This window comes from Drosophila melanogaster, chromosome 3R (assembly GCF_000001215.4).
Source record: "Drosophila melanogaster chromosome 3R".
Classification (NCBI taxonomy): Eukaryota; Metazoa; Arthropoda; class Insecta; order Diptera; family Drosophilidae; genus Drosophila; species Drosophila melanogaster.
In genome coordinates, this window is record NT_033777.3 from 15896802 (window position 1) to 15920813 (window position 24012).

Genomic DNA, 24012 nt, shown 5'->3' on the forward strand with positions numbered 1-24012 from the left:
TGGTTTTTGGACACAATTTCGGACACCATTTGAAAGTATGGTGTTTCATATGAGATAATAATATAACAGCACCATAAAAGCCCGGTCGAAATATTACAAAGCCACTTACAATTGAATACGATATGCTTTCAAACTGGATTTTATTTATAAGCTTTCTTATTTCTCCTTTGCTGATTCCATGTATTGTTTGCTATCAAGTGCTTAAGGCTGACAATGGGTTAAAGCTTTACAGAGCAATGCAAGTGCGGGTGTATGTGTGTGGGGTGTGCGCGTGTGTCAGTAGCTCTACGCAGACATAAGTTTTCACTGTGTGTGTATTTTTGTTTTGGACATTCGCATTCATTATTACAAAACGAGAATAGCTAACATTTATCAATTACTTAGAACTACATAAGCTGTGCATGTGTTGCAAGTGCCACCGGCTGGCATCAGTTGCATCCTTCCGCGGATTCGGTTGCATCTCCACCTCCAGCTGCCTCATCTACTTGGCGTTGCCGTCGTCGTCGATCGCCTTGAAGATGATTCCGTAGACATGGTCCACCAGCTTGGCCCACGTGGCCGCTTGACTCTCGTCCAGACTGCAGGCAGCTGTCAGCACATCCAGGATAACTCCTTTCAGTTGCTAAAAAAAATAAAATGATGTTTTAAATGCAATTGAATTTTTAAATGTCATATAGCTTTCAACTTCCACTATCTCACCAACAGGTATCTCAAAGTCGAGAGCTCGACTGCAGTGTTCAACTTACGTTGTAAGACTCCTTGGAAACGGTCCGCGGAATGTGACTAACGGCAATTTTGGTCCAGATCTCGTCCAGCTTCTCCAGATCGCCATCCTGGCCCAGGACCTGGATGGACTCGTCAAAGACCCTTATGATTCTGCCGGCATGTGCTCGGAAGCGAGCATTTCCCTGAAAGAAAACAGATCAAGTTAATCTTGAGTTAATTGAAGACCTATGTGTAAGGTACAACTCACACTTAGCTCCTCCAAAGGAACATCGCGGAAGGGGAACTTCTCCAAGTTGGACGGAAAGCGGTTGAAAAACTGCGTCAGTATCGCCGCTCCAGAATCTGTTGGTGTTGCCACGGGGATTTCCCAGGTCTTCTTGATCAGTTGCACCTCATCGCTGTTCATGTTTATGCTCCGTTTTGGTTCTTCTCAGCTTTCACTCTATAGCTCTCTATAAGCGTTCGGCCCTCTCTTAATGGCTTTTAGGCTGAAAGTGAGTGAGGGAGAAAATGGAATTAAGTCCATTTACTTCGGTCTCTTTTTGGCGCTCTAATTGAAATTGACAGTTTTACAATGCAACTCAACGAGCCCGGCACAAGCAAAATCAAAATCAAAACAACAAACAGTGCCTTAGATAAATAAGCGCACAGCACGTGCTAAAAGTCAATGCCTTCGCCGCCAAACAACAGAAGCAAAATAACATCATTATCATCATTGTATCCGAGCTCAAATTAACGTCTGTCAGTTAAGCCGCAGCAAAAAGCCCAGCAAACCTACCTTCCCACACCTCAACCCTCATTCTATACAATTTTCAACATACCCTTGTTTTTAGAGATGGTAACGTGATAATAAAAAGCTGATGATATTAATTATAATTTGTACAAATTTAAATTGATATCTGTATGAAATATGATTAAAACTTAATGTAGAGCTGAGTATTTTCAAGATCTTTTCTATTGGTTTAAAGTCCCTAAAGTTTAGTCCTTTGTCTGCATACCATTATTAAAGTTGCACATGATATGGTGAAATTTCTTTATCTTTTATGTTAATAACTTGTTTCCTTAACCGCATATCTGTTTATATAATAGTTGCCCATCTCCAGTCTGCTTGGCCTGCTCTCGAGTTCATTAGCTGACCCTACCCCCGCCCTCGACCAGCACCGAGTTGACCCCCAATCCACCGAGCTTTGTGGCTGGCTCTCGGCTGCGAAAATTATCATACCCCCTGTGTTCCACGGAGAGCTGAGGAAAATGAGAAAGCTATTGCGAATGGGAGATTGCGGGAGAATTCTCTGGGCGAAAGGCGGAAATGTAAACAGCAAGAGCTCACAGAAATTGCGATATAATATGCAGACCACAATAAAAATGGCGAGACATCAAATCAAATGGAATTCCACAAAAAAATTAAATATTTTTCGAATTGCTAAACGAATTAAGTGAGAGGAAAAAAAATTTCCATGCAAACCGCACATGAAAAATAAATAATTAGAAAAGCACTACAAAATTCTCATGTAAACAACGGAATTTGATGAACAATAAATAAAGTATTTAGAGTTCTTTTCTTGACTTTTCCACTTTATCCGAATGACAAAAACTTTTTACCACAGGGAAAAGCAGCAAAAACAGCAGTCAAGCCAAAGGAAAGTTATGTCTAAAAAGTAAATACAAAATACAAAACTTTATTAAAAATGCACAAAGTGACAGACAGACAAACGGAATAGACATGGTAACAGGGGAAATAGGAAAAGGGAAAGAGAAAAGGAAAATAAAACAGGGAAATCGACTCAAGTGCAGCCGCAGCAGGTGGCCGCCATGTTATTGTTGCTTTTTGCTGGAAAATGTGGGTGCGATGTGGCAGGAGGTAGGTGGGTGGTGGGTGGTGGGTGGTTGGCGGCGCAGGCAGTGCAGATTCCACTATAAAAAATTTGCCATCTCTCAGTAACCTTGTCTACAAGACCCCTTTGGGGAGCAAACCAACACCAACACCAGCACCAACACACTACATATGCCAGGATGTGCGCGTCTGTGTACGTTCTATAATATCCTTCATGCCAAAATGGCCTGTGGCTTTTGCGGTTCAAGTCTGTGCCTGTAAGTGTATAAGTGCTGGCCACTGCTGTGCGAGTGTATGTGTGTGTAGTCGCGCGAGCTTGTGAGTGTGAGTGTCTGCTGCAGTCAAGAGTGAAAAAAGGCAGCAACAAATCAAGCGTTACCTTGTGGTTCAGCACTCGGAGAAAATTTATCCTCCATAAGATTAGTTTTCATTCTCAAAAACATATTCTTTCAATCGTTTTCATGGAAGTTCAAACGTTGATTGGTGATTTAACGGTGATTGGTGTTAAGCCCTTCTTTTAACACTTAGCTTGATCGAATTAAGTAATTAATTTTTCTCTGTGTTATCTGCCATTGAGAGTGCGAGTGTGAGAGTGTTGCCAGTAAGGACATTGAGCGCTTAATTAAATTAAGGCAAGCTTGATGGACAGCTACTAGACAGTCAGCCGTGTGCAGCAGCTCCTGGGGGCGTTGGGCGGTGGGTGGAGGGCGGATCAGGTGGAACAGATGGGGTAGGCGTGGCAGGCAGGCAGGCAGGCTGGCTGGCAGGTCAGGTGTTGGCAAAGTGCCTCCTACAGGAGGACTGTGTTTGTGCGAGTGTACGTGAATATTTGTTTTGTGATGCTGCCACTCAAGTGTCGCTATGGATTTGGTTGCAATTCTGTTCCTGTCTCTTTTTTTCCCCGGCATGTGAATTTATTTTATAGAACTCAAAAACAACATTCTGTCGTTTGGCAAGTGCCAGATGTGAAGTGTTGTGAACTCTCGAAACACGAGCTGGTTTTTTTTTACAATTTTAAAACAATTTCAAAGGACTTTCAAAGTATGGGGCTTGAAGAAAGAATATTTGGATAAATTGGTTTCTGGCAAATATCAGACTCCATAAAATGTTTCTGGGTTTTAATAACCAAAGCCGTGTTCAAATTAATTATTTTTTATGGGTCTTATAAATAAGTAAATCATTTAATTTTAATTTTAAAGACGCATGTATGGGTAAGTACTATGGATAAGAACTGTGTATTTGATAACAATGACGAAGCTTTAGTAATCGGATAATAAAAAGAGGGTAAACAAATGTAAATTACGATGATTGCTACATATGATGCTTTCGCTGATTTAATTAAATGAATTCCCAACTCTTTTGAGCCTCTGAAATTGTCTCTTAAAGCCACAATGCCTGACTTAAACACACACAGCCACTTAAAACACACAGATGCACACTCATGTCCTCATCACGGGCATTAAGGATAATGACTGCCACAACAACAGAAACAACAAATGGTAATCACAAAAAAACAACAATAACAATCTGGTTCTGCCAGAGGCGACACTTGTTTTGCAAGGACACCACAGAAATCCATAAATTCCAAGCCCGCTGCTTTGCGGCTCTTTTATTTCTTATGGCTCTGAAATGCAGGAATTCAACGAACCCGAAAAATCCGAGATTTAAATATCCAATGTAGGAAACACACAGAATGGGCGTTTAATCAGCTGTTGGTTGCCTGCCTGTTGAGCGCCGTCGATGGGGAAGATAGCGCGTATTTACAGTTCCGTTAGTCGTGCGCTCTTATTCACCGAATTCTTTCATAATTCTGCAAGGCTTTCACTATGGTATAAATTTCTCCTACCAACGTATTATTTTCACATATATATTTCCCGGATTTCCCAGTTTTGATTACTACTTTTTTAATTGGCGCACTTGATTGGTTTTTGTGCCGTGGAAAACCAAATACCGGACCGTTCAGTGCGAACTTTCGGGGCTACAAAGAACCGCACACTTTGCGTTCAGGTTGAAAACTGAGCGCGGGCAAATTGTGGGGCCTTTTATGGGAGCGAACTCACCAGATTCGCACTCTCTGCCGGCAAAGATTCGCTAGAGAGAGCCCGCCAAAACCAAAACGCTGTGGAGCAAAAGCTGCCCATGCAGGAGAGTGAGAGTTTGGACAGAGGCGTAGTTCAACGGGGGCTTTGAGGTGTGTCATTTGCCCAAAACAATTGATATTCCGATCAGGCGTAGAGCCCACTTATGGACACTCCCCCGATTTGCTGTCACATTTCATAACAAATTCAAAATGGGACGACACCTGTCGAACCAACACGCCCAAATCAAACATTTTCCAGTGACACCTGTGGACCTTCCGACGTTTTAAAGGAGCGTAGTCAAAGTGCTGGCCCCAAAACAAAGCTATCTCTTAAAAGCTTGGGCTTAGAACAGGAAAAGCTTACTTAACCGTTGGGCAGTGGCTTTCTTCAAATGCGCAATGTAATCTAAGCTTTAGGAGCTATAAACAAATATTTGTTGTCGTGATGTCTAAGCTATCTTCAAATATAATTATGTAATTAATCCAGCAAAACAAATGAAAGCACATTTTGTATTAGAAATGAAAAAATTCAAAGATTTTTAAAACTAGTTAGGTCGACTCTTAATATTTCGATGTTTAAGATTCGCAATATGACAAATCTTTTCAAACACTCCATTCAGTTGTTTTGTTTATTTGTTTATTCTTTACTTCAACAATAATCTTCTATTTGTTCTTATCAATATATCACATGCACAAGTGAAAGATTTAGCCTTATCGTGGCGCTGTACTATTTTTATAAATGTTTATTCACTATCACTACCTTAATAAGCCTCCATCAGTAATTTTCAATAAACCAAGTGGCGGACAAACAAACAAGCACTGCCAATTTATACCCAACAAAATGCGTTGCATTCAAATATCACACCGCACACGGATTGTTTATTTTGCTACTATATGAACGGGAATTGTAAGCAACGTCGATTTACGAATGCAATCACTCTACTATAAATATTTGCATAAATATGGATGGGATAGAACACTATTTTCCAATTCACACTCACAGTTTATATCAAATGCCAGGCAACTGCACACGACGCCGTTAATATTTGAACTGAATAGAATTTCTAGCCCGACTGGCCTTTATAAAAGACTTCCGAGCGGCAACAACAACTGACACAAAATAAACGCAGCAAACGAAGCTACAAAAGTTTCCGAGCTGATAATCTTCGTACACTATCATCCAGAGAGGTCAACTTGGGTGAAAGTATACGTATGGGTCTTTCATTTCGTAAGATTTGGTAAATATTGTCTGAGACTGCTTGTCACAACATTAGAACGAAGCGAATCAATAAAACGCGCGCTCCGAATTTTGAAGCTTCGGAGTTTTAGGAGTCAGGAGATTAAAAGAAGCAGCAAAATCCAGTTTTCGGCTAGACTACAAGACATAATTACTTTAAGTATAAAGAACTAACCTTGATAATCAAATTTACCTATACCTAAGCTTAAAAAAGGCAAACATTGTATTCGAAAATATTAGATGATTGTAACAAAGCAAACAATTCGCTTCACTGTGAAGAATAAATCAAATGCTAATCCAAAACATAATGTATCAAATTACAATATTTGTAAAGCTCTCCTTTAGTACACTAAATTCTTCTACCAGGTGGATCCAATCCAAAAGCAAACTGCAAACAAATAACACCTTTCGTGACGAGCTATTTGTTTTCCCGTGCCTTGAATAATTATTGATCAAGGTTAATTTAAATATAGCATGATGGATATCTTGGTATTAGATTGTGAAAGTTAATGTCGTTTTCGTCATTCCATCTTTGGCGACAATGTATTTAATTTTATTTACGTTTTAAAGACTATTTTCAACTAATTGTAGGAACTGCAGTCCAGACAATATAAGAGTAAAATCTTGTTGATATTAAAAAAAAATCAAGCCCTAAGAAAATTTCGCACTGCAATTATAGGTGTTCAATTATACAATATTTTGTTCACAATTTATTGTCAATTTTTTTTCAAATCACGTCACAGTTTCCTGTTGAAGTTTTTTTTGTTAAACACAGTATGGTTTAAGCCCAATTTGGAAGTAATTATATTACAGTCGAGACTTTAATACAAATGACGCTATATTCGCTGAAACAAACAAATTAGTAAGTGCGTGATTAAATTATTTGTTTAGTACTTCCAGATGAGAGAGGCGTAGTTCAACGGGGGCTTTGAGGTGTGTCATTTGCCCAAAACAATTGATATTCCGATCAGGCGTAGAGCCCACTTATGGACACTCCCCCGATTTGCTGTCACATTTCATAACAAATTCAAAATGGGACGACACCTGTCGAACCAACACGCCCAAATCAAACATTTTCCAGTGACACCTGTGGACCTTCCGACGTTTTAAAGGAGCGTAGTCAAAGTGCTGGCCCCAAAACAAAGCTATCTCTTAAAAGCTTGGGCTTAGAACAGGAAAAGCTTACTTAACCGTTGGGCAGTGGCTTTCTTCAAATGCGCAATGTAATCTAAGCTTTAGGAGCTATAAACAAATATTTGTTGTCGTGATGTCTAAGCTATCTTCAAATATAATTATGTAATTAATCCAGCAAAACAAATGAAAGCACATTTTGTATTAGAAATGAAAAAATTCAAAGATTTTTAAAACTAGTTAGGTCGACTCTTAATATTTCGATGTTTAAGATTCGCAATATGACAAATCTTTTCAAACACTCCATTCAGTTGTTTTGTTTATTTGTTTATTCTTTACTTCAACAATAATCTTCTATTTGTTCTTATCAATATATCACATGCACAAGTGAAAGATTTAGCCTTATCGTGGCGCTGTACTATTTTTATAAATGTTTATTCACTATCACTACCTTAATAAGCCTCCATCAGTAATTTTCAATAAACCAAGTGGCGGACAAACAAACAAGCACTGCCAATTTATACCCAACAAAATGCGTTGCATTCAAATATCACACCGCACACGGATTGTTTATTTTGCTACTATATGAACGGGAATTGTAAGCAACGTCGATTTACGAATGCAATCACTCTACTATAAATATTTGCATAAATATGGATGGGATAGAACACTATTTTCCAATTCACACTCACAGTTTATATCAAATGCCAGGCAACTGCACACGACGCCGTTAATATTTGAACTGAATAGAATTTCTAGCCCGACTGGCCTTTATAAAAGACTTCCGAGCGGCAACAACAACTGACACAAAATAAACGCAGCAAACGAAGCTACAAAAGTTTCCGAGCTGATAATCTTCGTACACTATCATCCAGAGAGGTCAACTTGGGTGAAAGTATACGTATGGGTCTTTCATTTCGTAAGATTTGGTAAATATTGTCTGAGACTGCTTGTCACAACATTAGAACGAAGCGAATCAATAAAACGCGCGCTCCGAATTTTGAAGCTTCGGAGTTTTAGGAGTCAGGAGATTAAAAGAAGCAGCAAAATCCAGTTTTCGGCTAGACTACAAGACATAATTACTTTAAGTATAAAGAACTAACCTTGATAATCAAATTTACCTATACCTAAGCTTAAAAAAGGCAAACATTGTATTCGAAAATATTAGATGATTGTAACAAAGCAAACAATTCGCTTCACTGTGAAGAATAAATCAAATGCTAATCCAAAACATAATGTATCAAATTACAATATTTGTAAAGCTCTCCTTTAGTACACTAAATTCTTCTACCAGGTGGATCCAATCCAAAAGCAAACTGCAAACAAATAACACCTTTCGTGACGAGCTATTTGTTTTCCCGTGCCTTGAATAATTATTGATCAAGGTTAATTTAAATATAGCATGATGGATATCTTGGTATTAGATTGTGAAAGTTAATGTCGTTTTCGTCATTCCATCTTTGGCGACAATGTATTTAATTTTATTTACGTTTTAAAGACTATTTTCAACTAATTGTAGGAACTGCAGTCCAGACAATATAAGAGTAAAATCTTGTTGATATTAAAAAAAAATCAAGCCCTAAGAAAATTTCGCACTGCAATTATAGGTGTTCAATTATACAATATTTTGTTCACAATTTATTGTCAATTTTTTTTCAAATCACGTCACAGTTTCCTGTTGAAGTTTTTTTTGTTAAACACAGTATGGTTTAAGCCCAATTTGGAAGTAATTATATTACAGTCGAGACTTTAATACAAATGACGCTATATTCGCTGAAACAAACAAATTAGTAAGTGCGTGATTAAATTATTTGTTTAGTACTTCCAGATGAGAGATTCAAGACACGATGTTAGTAATTAAAAGAGACTTTGGATGAAATTCCTTAAGTACCAAAAATTAGTAGGCTTGCCACGTGCCATATGTTCCCACAAAAATATGAATTGAATTTTAAATATCTATAGGTACTAGAAGTATTGTGGAAAAGAATAATTGGTTTCATTCATGCACGTTTAAAGACTGATTCAATTGTAAACCTTTTTATAAAATGAATTAAAATATAAATGATTATCCAAGGTAAAACAGAATATTAGTTTTTCAGTTACATTTTATTTATATTCGTTTGGCTTAGCTTTATTTCTTTAGGAAACTAATTGTTTTCCTACTTTGACTGGCCGCATAAATTATACCATATGCTGCACATTGTCATTTATGTCCTCAAACTTGAAATTTGGCATGGGGGCCCAACGAATCCGCTCCTGAGTAAACAAAAGGCTGCTCGCGAGGTGAAAACAAACCACAACAATGATCCCCCAGAGAGCGCCGAAAACGAAAATAATTGGAGAGGGAGAGCGTGTTATCCAATTTTTCGGGGGAACTACTTGTGTGTTCAGCAAGCATATGAGCGGCCAGATCCGCAGTGTGGCAAACCCGCTCAGTATCGTTTCAGCCATAAAGGTAGTTGGTCGGAAAGAGCAGATAAAACTCGATCAACGCGAGAGTTTTGGCTGAAGATAAACGGCGAGCATCGGGAAAGTAAACAGAGGCGCAAAAACAAATGTTTGACTAATCTTAATTGGATAATTATATCACAATGGACGCAGTGCAGCAGCAAACAAACAGCACTAGCAACATCGACAGCGCCAAATGCCAGAAGCTAAAGAGATTTGTGATCGTAGGCTTGCTGATCACCATTGGCATTTTGAGCTGGCACTTCTACGGTGAGTTGTCTCTTTAAGCTCTCTTCCGTAAGCGAACGGACAACGGTTTTTTCTCTTAGAGTACTTCCACAGCAAGCCGCTGCCCAAAACGCCGGATGACGTCTTGACCCTCTCGAAGAATCTGTACGCGGAGGAGACCGAGGTCAGTCCATACCTCTACAAGGTGAATCTCCAGGGGAAGACCACTTCAGGTGCTCATGACGATCGCGCCCCTAGAAAGTAAGTACCTAGTTGCGCCGCCTAATGAATTTTATCATTAAAATATTTAATTTGATGATAAGGCAATTTAATTAAAATAATTATTAATTCATTAAATACTAAAGCTGTCTAATAAACATTATTTCATATTTCTTGAAATTCATTTCGTGAATTCATTTCGTAAGATTTGGTAAATATTGTCTGAGACTGCTTGTCACAACATTAGAACTGAGCTAATCAATAAAACGCGCGCTCCGAATTTTGAAGCTTCGGAGTTTTAGGAGTCAGGAGATTAAAAGAAGCAGCAAAATCCAGTTTTCGGCTAGACTACAAGACATAATTACTTTAAGTATAAAGAACTAACCTTGATAATCAAATTTACCTATACCTAAGCTTAAAAAAGGCAAACATTGTATTCGAAAATATTAGATGATTGTAACAAAGCAAACAATTCGCTTCACTGTGAAGAATAAATCAAATGCTAATCCAAAACATAATGTATCAAATTACAATATTTGTAAAGCTCTCCTTTAGTACACTGAATTCTTCTACCAGGTGGATCCAATCCAAAAGCAAACTGAAAACAAATTACACCTTTCGTGACGAGCTATTTGTTTTCCCGTGCCTTGAATATATTGATATATTGATATATTGATCAAGGTTAATTTAAATATAGCATGATGGATATCTTGGTATTAGATTGTGAAAGTTAATGTGGTTTTCGTCATTCCATCTTTGGCGACAATGTATTTAATTGTATTTACGTTTTAAAGACTATTTTCAACTAATTGTAGGAACTGCAGTCCAGACAATATAAGAGTAAAATCTTGTTGATATTAAAAAAAAATCAAGCCCTAAGAAAATTTCGCACTGCAATTATAGGTGTTCAATTATACAATATTTTGTTCACAATTTATTGTCAATTTTTTTTTCAAATCACGTCACAGTTTCCTGTTGAAGTTTTTTTTGTTAAACACAGTATGGTTTAAGCCCAATTTGGAAGTAATTATATTACAGTCGAGACTTTAATACAAATGACGCTATATTCGCTGAAACAAACAAATTAGTAAGTGCGTGATTAAATTATTTGTTTAGTACTTCCAGATGAGAGATTCAAGACACGATGTTAGTAATTAAAAGAGACTTTGGATGAAATTCCTTAAGTACCAAAAATTAGTAGGCTTGCCACGTGCCATATGTTCCCACAAAAATATGAATTGAATTTTAAATATCTATAGATACTAGAAGTATTGTGGAAAAGAATAATTGGTTTCATTCATGCACGTTTAAAGACTGATTCAATTGTAAACCTTTTTATAAAATGAATTAAAATATAAATGATTATCCAAGGTAAAACAGAATATTAGTTTTTCAGTTACATTTTATTTATATTCGTTTGGCTTAGCTTTATTTCTTTAGGAAACTAATTGTTTTCCTACTTTGACTGGCCGCATAAATTATACCATATGCTGCACATTGTCATTTATGTCCTCAAACTTGAAATTTGGCATGGGGGCCCAACGAATCCGCTCCTGAGTAAACAAAAGGCTGCTCGCGAGGTGAAAACAAACCACAACAATGATCCCCCAGAGAGCGCCGAAAACGAAAATAATTGGAGAGGGAGAGCGTGTTATCCAATTTTTCGGGGGAACTACTTGTGTGTTCAGCAAGCATATGAGCGGCCAGATCCGCAGTGGGGCAAACCCGCTCAGTATCGTTTCAGCCATAAAGGTAGTTGGTCGGAAAGAGCAGATAAAACTCGATCAACGCGAGAGTTTTGGCTGAAGATAAACGGCGAGCATCGGGAAAGTAAACAGAGGCGCAAAAACAAATGTTTGACTAATCTTAATTGGATAATTATATCACAATGGACGCAGTGCAGCAGCAAACAAACAGCACTAGCAACATCGACAGCGCCAAATGCCAGAAGCTAAAGAGATTTGTGATCGTAGGCTTGCTGATCACCATTGGCATTTTGAGCTGGCACTTCTACGGTGAGTTGTCTCTTTAAGCTCTCTTCCGTAAGCGAACGGACAACGGTTTTTTCTCTTAGAGTACTTCCACAGCAAGCCGCTGCCCAAAACGCCGGATGACGTCTTGACCCTCTCGAAGAATCTGTACGCGGAGGAGACCGAGGTCAGTCCATACCTCTACAAGGTGAATCTCCAGGGGAAGACCACTTCAGGTGCTCATGACGATCGCGCCCCTAGAAAGTAAGTACCTAGTTGCGCCGCCTAATGAATTTTATCATTAAAATATTTAATTTGATGATAAGGCAATTTAATTAAAATAATTATTAATTCATTAAATACTAAAGCTGTCTAATAAACATTATTTCATATTTCTTGAAATCTTCCAGCCTCTTTGAATTGCACCAGGATCTGCTGGCCAGGGATGCTAACTCCACCACCGCTCTGCTAATGAGGCTCTTTGACAACTACGAGTTGGACGTGGCTGTGCAGGAGCATCCAACGCCGGAGCACGTCCAGGAGCAATATGATTTCCTTAGGGCCGTGATGGGTACGCGTGTGATGAAGCTGACCATGCGTTTTTTGGTACACAAGGGTGAGTAACCTTTAAATGAAATAAATCAGACTAGTATACCTATCCAATACCATCTAGATATTGTGAGCGTAGAATATGACGATCAGCTGCGTCTGCTGCAGGAGCTGTGGTTCACTCCCTACTCCAGAGGTCGTGGCATTGTGGGCAGTTCCAGTTTCGAGCACGTCTTCATGGCGGAGATTCGGGACCAGAAGGTCCTGGGCTTGCATAACTGGCTGTACTTTGCAGATCAGGAGCAACGTGGCAATGTGGACTACAAGGGCTGGCTGAACCACAAGGAAATGGGAAAGGTAAGGCTTAAAGACAAATGTAACAGATGATCCTTACAAAAGGGGATTGCTATATTTCCTCAGCACAACCAAATGGTTCTCAGCGTTCGCTACACGTTTCACAACATCAATAAGCCAGTCAACGGCTTCTTTGTGGGCATCTCGCCCGAACTGGACATGGCCCTGTACACCGCCTGCTTCCTGGCCACGGCGAAGGAGGAACCCTGCCACATCCAGTTGGGTCATGCCTCCGCCACGATTGTCTCCCACGAATGGAAATGGAACGGTATGCGCCTGATAGGAACCGTCTATCCGGACAGCTCCTAGATCACTCCAACCACCCATCTCGCAACCTCAGTCAAATTACTGACATTCGATTCGGTCGCACTGTTACCTCATCGAAATCAGCAAAAGGCTAACCTCCAAGCTCAAAGTCAAGTTCATTTTATTTTGCCACTTTATGAGTGCTTGGCCCAGTTGTCGCTGGCAATTGACGAGGATGTCAGTCAGGACATGAACAATGCCCATCTGCCTATCATTTTGGTTGTTTTGACAGGATTGCGTGGCGCAGAGCACTTACATCACGAAGTTGTTTATTAGTTCTAACATTAATAGTTATTACTGGCGGAAATTATGCAAGAGGCAAAAGCGTTTATTTTGAAGGAGCGAAAGGAGGAAAAGTGAGTGTGACGTTTTAGTATTATGCAGTCATTAAGCTCACCCTCGAAATGGATTCTACCCACTATAATTTTTATACCTTTGAATCTCTTGAACTAGCTAGTTGAAAATAAAATAACAAAATCAACTTATTTAAAATGGATTTATTAGTTATAAAACATGAATTTCCCTTCTTCGTTTAATTATGGAACACATGAGTAGAAGTACGTTGATTGAAGAAACTGTTGCTGGAGAACTCGGTGCTGACCCCTATTCATGGGCATCTAGATGGCGCTCGATGGTGACGGTCTCGTTGGCAATGTCCGCCTGCTGGACCACGGCCGGTGCACTCGACCTTCTGGCTGTGATGATGGTGGTCTGGGCCGGGGACAAGCTCTCCTCCCCCGAACCATTTTCAGCCAGGACCACAAAGGTCTCGCTGAGATCGGCCAATTCCGAGCAGGTTTCATCGTTGGACGAGCGCATCAGGCTGGGACTACTGATGGAGCACTCCAGCGTCAGGCGATCCTCGCAGTCGGGACTCCAGCTACTTTTTGCCGGCGGCTGACGCGGCAGGCTGTTGTGGCACAGCGGATTTTCCGCCGGCGACTGCTCCAGCCGCAGCTGCTGACCCCACAGCTCCACTGCCCGGGCGCGATTGTGGTCGGCCCGTTCCGGATACTCCTGTTCCGGCTGCTCCTGCTGTTGAAACTGCAGGTGTTGCTGCTGCTCCGGTCGCTCCTGTTGCTGGCGGGGACGTGATGCCCGTTGCCGCCGCTGCCAATGGCGGTGGCGATCTGTTGTAGTCCGTGGCCATTCGCTGGGGGGCAGCTGGTACCTGGTACTGGGACTGCGGCTGTGACTGGCCGGCTGCGGTGCCTCCTGGCGTGGCGTCATACTGGTATCCAGACTGTCCATAGTCAGCTGCTCCATAGTCGTATCCGGCTCCCGCATCGCCGTAGTCATACTGCTGCCCCTCGTACTGCTGCTGGCCATAGGCATTGGGATCATAGGCACTGGCGTCGTACTGCTGCTGATCGTAGGCACTGTAGTCGGTGTTATAGGCGGCCAGATTGGCGCTGCCGGCATTGGTAATGCTGCTCTCTGCCACAGGTTGCGACTGTAGCTGCTGCTGCTCCGCCTGTTGCTGCTGCTCGGCCTGCTCCCGTTCCCGCTCCCGCTCGCGTTCCCTTTCCCGTTTTTCGCGCTGCTCGCGGAGTTGCTGGAGCTCCCGGTCGCGTTCCTCTCGCTCCCTTTGCCTGTCCACGTCCTGCTGTTGCTGTTGTTGCTGCTGCTTCTCGCCCAGGCCAAGGTTGTCCTTGAGATTCTCGTCATCGTTATCCTGGAGTCCATAGTCGGCGATGCTGCTCTTTCGTCCAGGGGCTGTCGATCCTGATCCTGCTGATCCTGCTGCTGCAGCTGCTCCTGCAGCAATGCTGGCTGCTGTGGCTGCCGCTGCTGTTGCGGATGCAGTTGCTCCATCGCCCAAGCCAATCCCTCCGGACGTGTAATCACTGTCGCTGGCGCTGTTGTGTGGTTGTGGGGTGCTTTGTATGGGTTCGATTGGGGTGCCATATGTCGCTGCCTGGTAGTCGTAAGCGGCTGTGTGAGTACAAGAATTTTGATTAGAGTGGATCGCCAATCAAGTGTTATAGGTGTGTGGGTGGAGTCGTCGTGTGAGTCGAGGCTCTAAATAGGGTCTTTATCGGGCAGATCCGCCTCCTTGACTTCAGCTTCCGATTCTGATGGAGTGGTTAAATCAGTTTAGAATTAGGGACTATGGGATGGAGGTGCTCTACTTGGTTATTGACGGGAATTGGGGAATTTACCTTTTCCGGGTACTAAGCTAGTATAATCGTGTGGTGAGCTATCTAATTTACTCATATGCTCCTCATTACTCAACATTCGATTGGACAGATACTCTAGATTCGATTGTAAAGCAGATATTTCCTCTCTTCAAGAAAGTTTAAATGTAGGGAAACAGATCAAGATACGGAAAGATAGAAAGAGAATCAGATGGAAGAAAGAAAGAGGGAAAAAGATATTAGTTAAATACTGTTAGGTACCGTCACGGATTTTATTGGGTGCTCCTCCCGCATGTCCTCGGAGCTCAGCTCCGGGGATCCCTGGTGCGCTGGCAGTTGTGCCTTGTATTTGCCCCAGATTTGCCTAAGGCGTGACATTAGCTGCTCGTTTGTGGCTCTCAGCTGCTGCTTCTCCAGACTGTGGTTCATCAAAAACAGAAAATATGTCAACATAAATCAGGGCAAACTAAAAGCTCGCAAAAATAAATACAATTTGCTGCTAGAATAAGAACTAGTGCTATAATCTAAATTTACTACGCTTCATTGCACGTAAATGATGCTTTAAATTATAAATAGTTTCATTAGGAAATGAAAATATTCTTATAAATTGATATAATCAAATGGATTATCCCTATGCATATACCTAAAACTTAATACTATTCTTGTGGCTTAGAATAACGTTATCAAAGCTTGGTGGCCTGCTCCTGCTCCTCCGTCTCCTCGTCCACCTCCTCGTGATCCTCGTGATCCTCGCGCTCTCGATTGCTCTCCAGCTCTGCCAGCTGCTCATCGATCCGAGCCAGCTCCGGCGACGTCTCCTTGACAAAGGTTTCGTTCATCGCCTGTGCCACCTCGTCCACCTCCTTGACGAACGTCTCGTTCAGGGACCGAGTGACCTTCGGCATGGGCTGTTTGGGCACCAGGCGCACATTGACGTCCACTTTGACGGGCGGACGCGGCTTCTTGTGGCAACCGTCACGACGCAGCAGCTGCTCAAAGTACAACTTTGGCTTGATGCTGGCGCTAAGAGCATTGCTGCCAGGACCTCTGCAGGCAGTGGAGGATGTGGCATCTGCCGATGTGGCTGCCATACTATCAGCATCCACCGTCAAGTGTTGCACGTGACACGTGGGCTGGCAGGCGGTGGCACTACTACTACTGAGGATCTGGTTCAAAACTAAATGCTGTTGCAGCCAAGGCAACGGATCCGTTTTGCATGGATGGCAGCAGCCAGGATGATGATGCGGCTCGGCGATGGTGGTGCTGCTGCTGCTTGTGGTGCGGTGGTGCTCGTGCTGGTGGTGCGTGTCTACGGTGGACTCATGGCCGTGACATTTCATGCTCTTGCTGTGCGTGGTTTGTGTACGAGCTTTGCTGAACGATGTTGCTGCTGTTGGCGATGCTGATGATGTTGCTGTTGCTGCTGTTGCCCTGCTGTTGTTGCGGCAACATGCAACATTCGTCTCGCTGCTGTTGTTGCTGCCGCTGCTGCGTCTGCGCAACGTATGGATGTGCTCATGCTCGTGTCTGTGCCGCATGAAACTGGGGCAAAAGCATTTGATTTTGGATGACGCTGGTGTCGCTGCTGTTGCAGATGCTGCTGCTATTGGCGTTGGTGCCTCTGCTCTGGCTCTGGACTTCTTGTAGCTGGAGATCTTGGGAAGCGGCGGCATCTTTGCCAACTCCTTGGCCAGCCGCTCATTGCTTCTGATTATATTCTGCAGGATCTCATCGCCATCGCCGGCAACAGCATCCGCAGTTGTGGCAGCAGCGACATCAACAGCCGCATCTCCTGGATAATCGGTCAGTTCCAGATTAGGCGGCAAAGTGAACTCGTTTGCGCTTTCTTTTGATGCTGTAGGAGCTGATATTGTTGTTGGGGTCAAGGGCTCGCTTGTTGTTGTTGGCATCACAAGATCGCAAATTGGTTCTAATTACCATGAAATTTGCGTGGCGGGTAGGCAGCAAAAGAAAGGTTTGAAGAAGTACAAGTACAGCGTGTTAATCCAGTCTCAAGCTAGGTCGAGATGTTTATTTTATTGCTTTTGCTTTGGTGTGGAACGAATGAATCTCGGAAAAGAAAATTGGTGTTCGGAATGTACTGGTGGGAAAACTTTGGTTTGGCCTCGAATTTCATATTGCGATGTGCGGTGGTTTCCGTATGTCAAAAGGCTTTCAATCAATTGCCCACATACCTTTTTGGGTGTCGTTTTGTAATAATTAACTGTGACTATATAAACTTAATCGAACTGGTATTATTTAGACTTACACTATAGTATAAAATAGATTTCTAAAAGCCAAATCGATTTGAGTTTGCAGAATTGCTAGGTGAGATACGCTTAGGTATTATTTGATCATAATTACTTGTGCTTGTAGGTCGTGTCCTCTAATTTGCCCGTTAAGGTTTTACACTCGTTGGTCAGTTTATCCATGAGTTGCTTCTGAGATGTTATCATTTCCTCAAGCTCATTTACCGTTCCCGCTACAAACAGACATTTAACGGTTTAGTTATATATGTTTTATGTACTTTGATATGGGACTTAATGCAACGCGCTACAGAACAAACTCATGGATAAACTATTGAATATTTCTCTGTAGTTGGTTTCGAGTTCGAATCTTTGGAATATAGTTGACTTTATATCATTTGACACACACGCAGAACACAATAGGAGCATCAATAGCTTAACCAGAGTTCATAGGGAGGATAGTGATAGGTGAAGAGGGTGTAGAAAGATAGAAGTAATCCAGCTAAAGTGTTAACTCGGCCCACTTACCATGCTTATCCTGCAATTCAGAGATCCTTTTGTCCAGATCCTTTTTGGTAGGTCGTATCTCGTTCTTTAACTCCCCATAAGCAAGCTGTATGTGCAATAAACATTAATTTTATAAGCAAACAACAGGCTTAAAAATTAATACAATGAATACTATGATTTACCTCCTTTTCAAGATTGGCTATCTCATCATTGAGCCGCAGTACTTCTCGTTTGGAGTGCAGGAGATCAGCATCCCCGCGATCAAGGCGCTGCCTCAGCGAATTTATTTCTGCATTAAGACGAGCTGCCTCCGTTTTGGCCTCCCTGGCAGCCCGATCCAACTGAAGGCGCAGCGAGGTGATGTCCTGCTCCAGAGATTGCTTCTCTGCATTCACCTGCGCCATGTCCGCCAGGAAGGTGGTCCTATTGGCTCTTAGTTCCATTTTCAGCTCTTCGATCTGCGAATTGCGACTGGCCACATCCCGCTTGAGATCTGTTTCGTAGCGTTTTTGACGCTCCAGATCCAACTGGAGCTTGGACACCTGCTCCCATTGGCAACTCAGATCTCCGCCCAGTTGATCCACCTGGCTGTTGTAGCGCCTTTCGGCACTGGCCCGCTCCTCGGCCAACCGCCTAGCCATCTCGTGCTGCAGCTCCCTGACCCGCTCGTGCTGGCGATCCAGTTCATCCCGGAGGTGGCGTACCTCCAGCTCGGCCTGGGAGCGCTCCATCTGCATCAAGTCGTTGATATATCGCTTGGACGAGGCGCTACCCTGGCCCTGAGCCTTTGCCTCGTCCAGAAGCCTCTGCAAGTGTCGAACACTTTCCTCCAGAGTTTGCTTATCCTGCTGCAGGCTCTCCAGCTGCTTGCGATGCAATTCACAGTTGGACCCCCCGGACAAGGTGGCCACAGTGGTTAGGGGATCCGTATGACTCAGTTTCCGCTTTAGCTCCTCGTTCTCGGTACGCAGACGCCTCAGATCGATGCTGGCCTGCATTAGTTCGGCTTCCAGCTCGCTGATTCTGGCCTCGTAAACGATATTGGGTGCACTTGCATAACGAGGACTTTGCACCTGTCCCTTGGAGGCACCTTTCCTTGGGGTCGACGGGGTCTTACGTCCACTGGCGAACATCAAGTGCTCGTCACTGTCCGAGGAAGGACTAGTAGTGACAATTGGATGCTTCGAATTTCCCGAACCGAGACCCACCAACTCAGAGCGAGCGTTCTCAGTCAACTGCTCATTTTCATTGATCACATCCTTGACTTTACCCAACAGATTGGTCAGCTCGTTGCGACAGTACTTGGATTCCTTTTCCAGCTGTTCGATGTAGTCCTCTTGCTTTTCGATAAAGCTGAAAATCTCCACAGGAGCCGGGACACTGTCCGAGGGAAGAGGAGCAGACGGAACTGAGGCGCTCGGGTAAAGCGAAGGAGTGGAAGCTAGATTCTCCTTGGAAGCCGAGAGATATCCCGAGGCATAGCTCTTCTTGGGGCGATAGGAGCTGATCCGCGACTTCTGGCTGGGCGACAAGTACTTGGAAATGTCCGAGAAGACGGGTCGCTCAATTACCTATAGAAGTATATGTAGTGTTACAGGAATTCCTTGCACTGAATTGATTGGAAAACGAACCGATAGGTTGTCAGAGAAGTTGTCCCCGGAATCCTCGTTAAGGTTGCGCAAATAGGAAGACACTCCTCCTCCCAGTTTGGGTGCCACGTACGAGTTGTCGGCCAGCATTACCTTGAGGCGACCCACTGCCTCATTATAGGCGTAGTTGGTGTAATCCATAGTCTTGCACTTCTTGGTGATGCCTCCCTTCGAAGACTTCATCGGGAAATTTCTAAAAGTTAAAAAAAAGTTGGAGGGCACATCTAGGATCACATTTTTAGACTGAATTTGACTACGGAACAAAGTTGCTCAGCAACTGAAGTGGAAAATGGAACTGTGCCCGAAACGAAAAAAACCTATCTGAAGCTGCCTTTCGGGGTGACAATTGGAGTTGGTGTTGCAGTTGTTGCCAGGACGACAGGTTGGCCAAAATAAAAATTTAACCCTGCTCCTGTGGCCGAGTGCATGCGTCATGGTTGAGCAAACACCTCCACAAGGGTTGATAAATCCTGGATACCCCATGGCAAGTGGTAATAGAGCAACATATAACTCGATGATTCAAACTATCTATCAGTGTTAACATACACTAAGGAATTTAAAAAAAGCTGGGTTGAATGTAAGTCCAAGATTTCTAACTTTTAATTTTTGTAGTTATAAAATGAAGTATTATATAATAGGAAAGAGCACACGATTTTAAAAGTAGTTCCTTAAGTGAAGTCTAATATAACTTCTAGATTACTCAACAATATATACGGCCCAGACTTAAGAGATAAGACATAAGAGAATATATCTAGACATGATTTTTTCCATTATTTTTGTTTCTTTGATTAAAATATATCGATTTCTACGTTCTTGCATTGCTTAAAATCTGTTATGGTCTAAATTTCACCTGGCTGTAATAAAATGACTTTTGTAAAACGAAGACCACAAAAAAAAAATCTTTACAATTAAAAAATAATTTTTTAAGCTTTATTCCCTAAGGTGCCCTTTGATGACTTAACCCTACAATGTTGTGCAGCTGCTTTGTTATTCGCAAGGAGAAGTTGACGTAAACTGCATCTGTCAGTTCCTAAGGAAATAACTACAACGAAAACAACTTTTGACCACATCTCAAGACATCTCGAAAGTTTTAGCTCCCACTTGCGCCCTTCTCCTCCTTCCGAAAGTATTACCTCGATCGCCTCTTAATCCGGCCACCCGCACTGCTGACGCTCGCGATGCTCTCCCTGTCCGAGTATCCGGTGGACCGCTGCTGGGTGAGATGACGCAGGTCGTCGCTCGTCAGAAGCGGCGACGATGTCAGATGGCCGATGTTGCCGGTGTGGGCTTGCGGTTGGTTCTGCGAGTGCGAGTGGCTCCGGTTGGTATTTTTCGGTTGGTACAAAGGGGCGCCGTACTTGAAGAAGTTGTCTGCTTTCATTTTACACACAAGGGCATGGGGGCATGGGGGGAACTTGGCTAAAAGTTTGTGGCACAATCCAACATGCAACTCGGCAATGGAGCAGGGGAATCACTTGTGGTATGCACTTCCTTCCGCCTTGCGGTTGCACTTTAATTGTTTCTTTGCTTCTGCAAAAGAGTGAGCGACAGGACGACGACGCGATGAAGTTGAACTGAAACGGCGGCAAACACAAGTCGGGGCTTTTATAGACTCGTTCGGCCCAATATCCCCCATCCATGGGTATATATGGTTTAGTGTGCCGTGGTAATGGGTTTGGTGCCACGTCGTGCCCTGTCAGCAAGATTCCAAAACACTCCCATTAGCATTTCCTTCGCAGCAATGCAATTGTCGCCATGGCAGCTCACCAATTCGATGGGGGCTTGTCCTGGAATCTCTCCGGTATTGGCTCGTCTTCTGTTTGATCGATACCAAAGGGGGACTCGTCAATGCACTAGAGACACGCTCATTTGTGCCAATATTTGGTCATATACATGGTCCCCACTCTGCTCCTCTTCTGGGTTGTTCAACTTTGGGCTTGTCTCTCTGTGCGAATCGAGGCCAAAAACGTTTTCATTGCATATCTTAAGGGCTCCTAACTGGGTTTATTTCTGCAGTTATATTTAGTTTTGGGTGGATTTATTTATGACCTACGTTGCTAATAGCTGGAGTAATTTAATTAGGAGTAATTAAACTTTATAAGAGAGTAAGAAGGTCAAAGTGTCAGAGTGAAATGCTAAGAGTTGAATTAAAAAGAAATTCAATGAATTCAATTGAAATGGGAAAACTAATAAAGGCCAATCGGGTTTTCCATATTAAATATGAATATTCTTCATACAGTACTCTTACCAAATTCCTTTCGAAGACTATTAAGTTTCAGTATTCAGCTGCCAGGGGCCAGCTACTGCCACATGTGGTAACCGCCTAGACCCGCCAACAATTGATTGTCGATGTTCCTATAACTTATGACCAAATCACAGACATTTAATAGCCCAAATAACTCAGACTCGGTAGCCGTCGATGCAACAGCTCCCAGGAACCCAGCGACCCCACGGCCCCCTCCACAAGCCCCGCAAAGCACCCCGGAGCACCCAAAGCCTGATCAGGAGATCCGAGTCGAACCCATCCCAAGTGCAGCCACACAATCAATCAATGCAATCTCTGTTATCATGAATAATTTCCTAGCGGGCAAATGCACAGCAGCAAGCGCATCAGCAGAAATTGCAGCGGCAGAGCCAGAAAACCCTTTTGGCCAAAAAAAGGGGCAAAACAAACCATTTTCCTGCACACTTTGAGCCCTTTTCCATATATTATCAGCTTCTTGCGATTTAATTACCCAGGCCATGGAAAACAACAGCAATAACAGCAACAATAGAGCAGCAGCAACAGCTACAACAGCAGCAAACAGTGAAATTAACCCTCTGAGATAAACGCATAATTCCGTGTGCAAAAATCTGCAAGACAATTCATAAACATAACCTACACGAAAAGCACGTCTCTGAAGTGGCCGTATGTGTGCGAGCCTTATCGATCGTGGTCAAGAGCAGCGGCAAGAGACCCGGGTCCAAACCATGTCCAGTCCCAATCCAAGTTGGAAGCCCTCGGGGCGCTCTCAGCAATTTTCATTGCTCCAGCCTTAGCTCCGGCAACAGCAACTTCGACAGCTACACAGGAAAAATTAATTGTTTGGCTTCATAAATTCATTGTCATAAGTCTTAACATCTCATTTTATTGAGTAATCAATTTGATGGCCACATGAGCATTAGGAAATACTGCAGCTTGAATCCTAATTCAGTGTATTCTCGTAAGACACAATATTTTTGCCTGTGCAAAGTTGCAGCTCGAACTCTCTGCTGTGATCGTTGTCGCGATCTGTTGGCCCGGTCGTCCTCCGACTTGCTCTGATTCTGCGCCCAACAACAATGTGGTGCGGACCGCTTGCATTCGCTGCTGGCATCGCAGTCGCCGCTTACGTCGCTGCGGCCTTAGCTATTTACAACACTGCATTCCTGCGCCGCAGTCATTCAAGAAGAAGTTAAGAGCTGGGCTGGCTAAAACGCAGCAAGCCGAGAGCGGACCAAAACTGAGCTGCCGCAGCCAAAGTCGAGCGCTGAACTTGTTTCATGCTACTTGGGCTTAGTGTGTGCCCGATCCCCTATGCCGAGCCCCGCACCCCTCGATTTTTTTGCCTCTTAAATGCTGTAATAAGCCAACAACAGCGGCCAGAAAACATGTTTATGAAAAGAAAGAAATTCCATTGCAAACAAAAGAGGGAGCGCGAGGGCGAGAGGCGTGCGCTGCGCATGCGCGCCTGTAATCCCGCTCACTCACAGACAGCTCACACATGTACAGATCCACTCAGCCGTGCTCTTAAGCCTCTTTTTTTAAGATTTTCAGCATGGAATCTTGAGGGGCTCTCTTTTTGTATGCCAGTTAAGCCCACAGGCACATTTAGTTATGCCGTGGTGGAAATATTTTTGCGAGCACAGCAGCAGAACAACGAAAACGGAAAAGTAGCACAACATGTCCAACAGGCGTTGGTTTACAAGGGGGTGGAGAGAGCGGGCCAGGAGCTTGGGAACACGGTGAAATAGTTCGAATAAGTGGTGAATTGAAATTTCTTAATTAAAATTATTAATTGTTAGCCTAAAGAACTCTTTTATTTTGTGTTGTAGTTTCAGACTAAATAAATTTTACTTAGAAAAAGAGAATGTCTTATAATTTAAATAAAGAGGAAATATTGTTTTTAAAACATGTCAACTTTATATTTGAAATTTCATATTTCCGTGTTTACTGATATAAAATCTGTAAAATTTTTAGGAAATTAAAAACAAATTATATAAAGCACGGACTATGTCACAGTTTCTCTTTATGAAGTATTTTGAATTCAAGGATTTGATTTTCCAACTTTAAAATTCAACAAGTTCGTTGCCTGAGTCTTTCATTTTCGCCTGGCAATGCCCACCACCCACCATCAGTGGTGTGTTTCTG

General features: G+C 42.8%; 3 protein-coding genes and 1 pseudogene across 15 annotated transcripts; 2 read left to right on the forward strand and 2 right to left on the reverse strand.

Annotated features, from left to right (window-relative positions):
* Positions 1-124: 124 nt before the first annotated feature.
* glob1 (globin 1) lies at positions 125-7842 on the reverse strand. Of its 6 annotated transcripts, NM_169680.3 has the most exons (5): positions 5642-5783; positions 5401-5582; positions 974-1214; positions 747-908; positions 125-622 (listed from the first exon to the last, which is right to left on the reverse strand). In NM_169680.3, the coding sequence occupies exons 3-5, from the start codon at positions 1130-1132 to the stop codon at positions 482-484; spliced, it is 462 nt and encodes a 153-aa protein (NP_732083.1). In that variant the 5' UTR covers positions 1133-1214; positions 5401-5582; positions 5642-5783; the 3' UTR covers positions 125-481. The 6 variants fall into 6 exon arrangements, with proteins under 6 accessions (NP_732083.1, NP_001287343.1, NP_732082.1 ...); NM_001300414.2 differs by lacking the exons at positions 5401-5582; positions 5642-5783 and adding an exon at positions 7701-7842; NM_169679.3 differs by lacking the exon at positions 5401-5582.
* Positions 7843-9438: 1596 nt separating this feature from the next.
* CR31292 lies at positions 9439-9949 on the forward strand (annotated as a pseudogene).
* A 1647-nt stretch (positions 9950-11596) lies between these two features.
* Positions 11597-13566, forward strand: EndoU (Endoribonuclease U-specific). The gene is made up of 5 exons (NM_142251.4): positions 11597-11918; positions 11978-12137; positions 12284-12489; positions 12547-12779; positions 12843-13566. Exons 1-5 carry the CDS (start codon positions 11792-11794, stop codon positions 13083-13085), a joined length of 969 nt encoding a protein of 322 aa, NP_650508.1. The 5' UTR covers positions 11597-11791; the 3' UTR covers positions 13086-13566.
* Positions 13567-13570: 4 nt separating this feature from the next.
* CG45105 (uncharacterized protein) lies at positions 13571-21206 on the reverse strand. Of its 8 annotated transcripts, NM_001300418.1 has the most exons (9): positions 20756-21206; positions 19605-19815; positions 18156-19544; positions 17995-18079; positions 17585-17702; positions 15864-17150; positions 15245-15369; positions 14254-15017; positions 13571-14162 (listed from the first exon to the last, which is right to left on the reverse strand). In NM_001300418.1, exons 1-6 carry the CDS (start codon positions 21001-21003, stop codon positions 17036-17038), a joined length of 2166 nt encoding a protein of 721 aa, NP_001287347.1. In that variant the 5' UTR covers positions 21004-21206; the 3' UTR covers positions 13571-14162; positions 14254-15017; positions 15245-15369; positions 15864-17035. The 8 variants fall into 8 exon arrangements, with proteins under 8 accessions (NP_001287347.1, NP_732085.1, NP_732086.1 ...); NM_169682.2 differs by lacking the exon at positions 15864-17150; NM_169683.2 differs by lacking the exons at positions 15864-17150; positions 20756-21206 and having other exon boundaries at positions 19605-19921.
* Between the last annotated feature and the right edge of the window lie 2806 nt (positions 21207-24012).